Consider the following 6,347-nt stretch of genomic DNA (forward strand, 5'->3'; position numbering starts at 1 on the left):
ATATGAATTCATTGTTAATAAATAAAATAATTAATTTTATGAATAATTTATTAATTTATTTTAGTTCCTACAACATCTGGAACTGGCAGTGAAACAACTGGTGTCAGTATATTTGATTATGAGCCTTTGAAAGCGAAGACCGGTATTGCAAATAGGGCCCTTCGTCCTACACTTGGTGTTGTTGACCCATTGCATACACTTACCTTACCAGAACGGGTTGTTGCCTACAGTGGGTGAGTACCTTTGATTATTTTATAGCTATAAATTAAATTATGATTATATATAAATCTCTTTATTTATTAATTTATATAGTTTGCAATTTCCTTATTTAATAATTTAGGAATCCATCTTTAATTTGTGGATAGAGCTCACTTGGTTTGAATTAAATTTTAATTTATAATTGTAATTTTTTATTATGCTCTATAAAGCTTAACGAACCTGAGGTTTTGATGTTGATTCCATCAAATAGCGATATCTAAATGTTTCTTTTAATTTAAACCAGACTTGATGGTATCCTCCCATTTACGTCTGTCTGTGCAGATTAATTTTTTAAAGCTTGTAAGTTTATAAAAGTTATAAAGGGGTAATTTTATGACTAAATTTATCACTTATCTTTTCTAGTTATACTTTACATATAACTGTACTTTTATAAAACAGACAAAAAGTTATGATTTGTCATGATTGTATTTAAAAGTTGTAATGATTTATTATAATTAATCATTATAATGAGAAAAAGAAGTTTTTTTACCCTGAAAAATTATTGTATTAAGTTTAATTGTTAGAACTTTTTTAGAGAAAGTTCTTCAATTATACTATAAAAAAAAAAATCTCACTCATACAAAAGAAATTTAACTCTTCATTATATTTATATCAAAATAAAAATATTGTTTTTAAAAAAAATTTCTGTTTGTTAGTTTTTGAATTATTTGTCTTATAACCAATCCATTTTCCATTCTGTCGTATCTTTAGTGAAATTAATTTTTTAAAGCAGTTTTCCAAATATATTATCGAATCAGTTGAGATTGTTGGAGTTTAACTCAGTTATGTTTTTTATATTAGCATTTATAAGCAAATAAATGAATATTTTCAATAATACTATATTTTTTTGTTACAAAAAAATTTGTATTGTTTTAGTAGAGGATTAAAACCTAAAATTGACCTCAAGATAAAAATAACATAATTGTTAGATAACTTTTTAGAAAAGGCTATATTACATAATTTTTTCATTCTCTCTTTTCCCTTTTAACAATTTTTCGTTATTTTAATTAGTGAATTCTAATTTTTTAAATGTAAGTTTTAATAGTAAATTATTCTTACATTTATATTAGTATATTTAACGTAAAATATCCTGAGTTCATCGTTTGATTACTATTCCTATTGGTTTTCACCAAATAAAAAGATAAGTTATCATTTCTCTATTTTATTTTTTTACAAATATTTATATTTATTATGCAACTTTTATATAATCTAATAATTGAATGTATGAGTGGATGAATAATTGAGTTTATTATTTGTTTATTCCTATTTAAGACTGAAAAACTCAATTTTTAACTTTTGAAAACTACAACAATTTATTATTCTTGTTGAATATCAATTTATGCCTGTTTATGTAATCTATTTATTGTATTGGCCAACTCTATTTATTCAAGGTTGCCCCTTCATTGATATCTATGTAAAAATAAATAGATGTGTATTAATACTATTTTGTAGATCAGTAATTTTCATATGTTTGAAACTTAAACGTCACCTCTTAGAAGCTATTATTTGATTAATGTTCTGAACCTTCTCTGTAATAGGATAATATATTCATAATTGTATATTTTTCTATTTTTTTTTTTTTTTATTCATACGGAAAAGTACATCTAATATGCTCCGACCAGATGACATCTACTTGTCAGTGCCAGACGAGACATAAATGAAATTTATCAGTTAAAATTTTGATTATTAGGCTGCTGTGGAGGCTACTACGATTTATAAGTTCATACAGTATAATATGGATTAATCTCTAGCGGTGTACTAATAATTCAATTAACCAAATTCTAAAATGAAAATAAAGTAAATAATAAAATAAACTAATAATAAAAATAATTGGAAGAACTTATGATGTGAATAATAATGATATAGTTTTACAATTAGTAAATTAATAATAATGAGCTAATGAATTCGTAATAAATATGGAGTAAACTTGATTAAAAATAAGATTATAATATGAGATATAGAAAAATATGTATATAATATTTATACTACATACAATAATATATACAATTACATTGATATCTAATATAAAAAAGAAAGGAACATTAAAGGATATAATAAGCAGTTAAAGGATACAATAAAACAATATGATACAAGAATACATTAAAAGTATCTAAATACATAATATATATAATTAAACACTCATATACTCATACACACACATATGTATAGTTAATTTTAATCATAATATAATGAATCGTTAAGTGGAGTTTAGAAAAACTACAGTCAGATATGGTCATTTGGTGAATCAAAATCCAAGTAAAATCAAAGTAGGTGAATCAAAGTACCCAGTCAAATATTTCTTTTTTAGTTTTCTTTTAGATTAATATATTTATTAGTTCGTTTGGTAAATGATTGAACAGTTATGGTATCATATAGTTTGAAGTATGTTTACCAAATCTGTTGTTATAGGCTGGTTCAATAAATTGATTTTTTTTCTAACATTTTTTAAATATCTGTTTCTTTTAGTTTTGATGTATTCTGTCATGCTTTGGAGTCTTTTACCGCAATTCCATACAACGAGAGGGCACCTTGCCCACCAGACCCACTTCTTCGACCTGCATACCAAGGCTCGAATCCAATATCTGACGTTTGGGCTCGTTGTACTCTTCAGATAATCAGGAACTATTTCAAAAGGTACTTCTCTCATTTGTTTTTATATTATTTTTACATAAATTAATGATATGATGTATTCTTAATCATCATTTAAATTAATGCATCTTTCTAATTTTTTCTTTCTCTTTTTTTTTTAATCATTTATCTAAGGATTTATCACTAAGGTAAGCATCCTAGTTATATAAGGTAAATTAACTATATAATTTTTATGTATAGTTTAGGTTTAATAATTAAATTCATAAAAAACTTATCAATTAGTTTTTGGGAGTTGATTACCCTAGATATATGATACGGAGATACTACTTGGAGGTTACAAACATAAAACATTCTAGTTTAAAAATTATGCTTTAATATAAAAGAAATGTTCATTTTAATATTTATTATGTTTAAAAAATGAGTCTATTACTTATCAGAAAGGGGAATCATTACGCACTTATGGATAAAAAAGTATATTCCTCTTAATAATGCAGTAATATAAAACCAAAGATTGTACAAAATAAGATATTTTTGGTGATACTTAGTAAAAAAAATAATACACTGGATTTTCTTTACTAGGAAGTTGTTTGTTTTTATTTATTAATATATTGAGGTAAAAAAAACTTCCATTTAAAATATTATCACTAATCTATATTTGTTGTACAATGTTTCGGGATTACCCCATATTCATGTACTAATATATACCTACAATTGCTACAATTAATTCAACATTATCAACACTTTATTCTGTATATTATACGAATATAATTAAAACCTTATAATCTATTTTACCTTATCTTGTCAATTGCATCTATTTCTTTCTGAAATATTGTCTTATATAGACATAATTTAAAATTTACTGTATAACATTATTTAAACAAAGTCCTTCACTACTGATGCATTCATTTGTTTCTTGAGCTCAAACCAATGTTAAACTATATTATATATTATCTCTTTGGGCATATCATTATTCCTCTGTGCTGTTTTTTACCTCCTTGTGGATAAGTCTGTATTAATTAATTTTTGCTATTTAAGATGAAATTATAGTTTAAAAAAATATATAATTTTAGAATTTTTTTATATTTTTGTTTTCCTTACTCACTAAAAGGTTATTATATACCAATCTATTAGTTTTTTTTTGTAGAATAAAAAAAAATTCTGATTGTATTAAATGTGTTTAAATATATTAAAAATTATAAAAACCAAAAGACACTTTGAGTAAATTAGGCCAATGATTAATTTTTATGAAAAAGTAAGTCAGATTCATTTTTAATATCCTTTTAAAAACCCTTAAATATGAATTTTCATATAAATCGAAATTGGAAATTTTTGGAGTTGATTATTGGGTGTTTTTTTTTTTTTCTCTCTTGGTGTCAAGTATTTACGTAAATAATAAATAATGCCTTTTTCCATAATTTCATATTACTTCATAGTATGAATTTTGTAACTGTTTGTTGGTGCATAACTCTGCCATTTTACATACTCGAGTGAACAACAGGAAAACAAAGTATTTTAGCAAGGAAAAGACAGTTGAAATCATTTATGTGAAAGGTTGATAGTTATAGTTAAAACCATCATGACTAACGAAAATACTTTATTAGCCTACAAAAATAGTTATAATTCAATTATCTAACAATAGTAACAATTCAAATATTTAATATAACAAATCAACGATGTATTAATTATGGATTATCTAATATAACAAATCAACTGTATATTAATTATCAATTTTCTAATATAACAAATTAATTATCTAACTATAGTAACTATTCCATTATCTAAAGTGTCCTTCATAGCAACTATTTTCGCTTTGTTCAACATATTTACCTTTAATTAAATCTTTGTTGAGTGTTAGTTCTCTCTATTTTTTAAATATTCCTTTTTATTTCCATTCTCACAAATCTCTTTTCCTTTGTTCCTTCCTTATTCACCTTTCTGGATACTAATAAGATCTTACCTTATTAATTTCTAGTCATCTATATTACTGTGCAGCTTTTATCTACTGTAACATATATCCCGTTTTCTTTCCTTGCCCATTGTATCATATGTATCATTTTTTTCTTTTATTTCTTTATGTGGTTTTTAAATTTTTTTCATTATTTTTATACATTAATTACATTTTTTGTTATGTTTATTTGAACACTGGCTTTAAATTTTTTTTTTTAACATTTTGTTTGTATATTTCTTACTTCTACAATATTATATTTTATCTTCTTGTTATATCAATTTACTACTATCTATCTAATTTATTGTTATGAATTTTTCCAAGTTTTTTATTATTATTTTCTTTAATTTTTTTTTTGTCTCTGAATTAAGGTTATCTCTTCTTGTTTTTTCAGTCCTGATGAAGGCCTGAGATTCAGGTCAAAATATCGGCTCAAATAAATAAATTTCCTTTATTTGTGTATTTTTTGCTGACCCCCCCTCATCATCTTCTCCACAAATTAATCCATGGCCAACTATTTACACCATATTAAAAATAGAAGGGTTCGGTCAACAAAATTTTACCACATGATTATATCAAATATTTTTTTTCAACCGAATAATGTGATCAACAATTGGCCTTAGACTTAAGAGCAGCTGTGGGACATACCAAATTTTTCCAACTTCTTCCCTAAGAATAAAGCTTAATTCCCACAGGTACAGCTGCTCCTTTGATACAGCAGTCTCTCCTGTTAATATATTATTTATTTCTATCTATTCATCATGTTATTATAAACCATAAAATTACTATAAGTCATATTATTATTTTATATTATTTATATCTTTCAGGGCAGTTTATGATAGTGAAGATGTTGAAGCAAGAGCCAACATGCATCTTGCCTCAAGCATGGCAGGTGTGGGATTTGGAAATGCCGGGGTCCATCTTTGTCATGGCCTATCTTATCCGATTTCGGGCAATGTCAAGACCTTCAGACCCGAGGGATACAGGTATTTGTTAAGAAATTTATTGACCAATTATTAATTACTGCGGCTAAATTTGTTTTTATTTCACCATCACGTATCTAAATTGAATCTGTAAAAAAAATCAATTTAGATATGTGATAATGAAAGTTTCCTTAGTAAATGCTTTAAAAGAAATATTTTAGGCTATTCAAAAGATAGCAAACTTTTTCACCTAAAATTGGACGTGACTGGATGGTTTCAGAAATGAAAAAGTAATACAACATTTAACAAATAATTTTTAAAATTATAGCGGGTAGGTTGGTCGATGAACGACATGTCACAATCTCATAAGAGGAGATCATAACACTAAAAAAAAGGCTATCCTTCCTCGCCGGACCCGCCCCGCTAAACCCCTGGAGAGCGAGGGCCCTATATCACTTTTGAAATATTAGCTTAAAACGGGAAGGAGAGACTTTAAGATATAGCAATTTTTAAAAAGCCCCTGAAATCGAAAAACGGCATCAAACCGGCAACAAACAAAATAGTATTTTAAAGACTGCGGTGAAAACTTGTTTAATAAATAGTTTGAAAATGGTTATTAAGTCAAAACAGTA

At 25.6% G+C, this 6,347-nt stretch overlaps 1 protein-coding gene across 1 annotated transcript in view; it reads left to right on the forward strand.

The window, feature by feature from the left end:
- The window catches only part of LOC106684310 (probable hydroxyacid-oxoacid transhydrogenase, mitochondrial), a gene marked incomplete at its 3' end in the record, with an annotated part of 7,296 nt that extends 1,518 nt beyond the window's left edge, over positions 1-5,778 (forward strand). Inside the window, 3 exon segments of the mRNA XM_024362475.2 lie at positions 65-233; positions 2,725-2,892; positions 5,620-5,778. Of these exon segments, the coding sequence (XP_024218243.1) occupies positions 65-233; positions 2,725-2,892; positions 5,620-5,778 (496 nt within the window).
- Positions 5,779-6,347: the final 569 nt, after the last annotated feature.

Source organism: Halyomorpha halys, unplaced genomic scaffold, assembly GCF_000696795.3.
Source record: "Halyomorpha halys isolate HHAL.00 unplaced genomic scaffold, Hhal_1.1 Scaffold570.1, whole genome shotgun sequence".
NCBI lineage: Eukaryota > Metazoa > Arthropoda > Insecta > Hemiptera > Pentatomidae > Halyomorpha > Halyomorpha halys.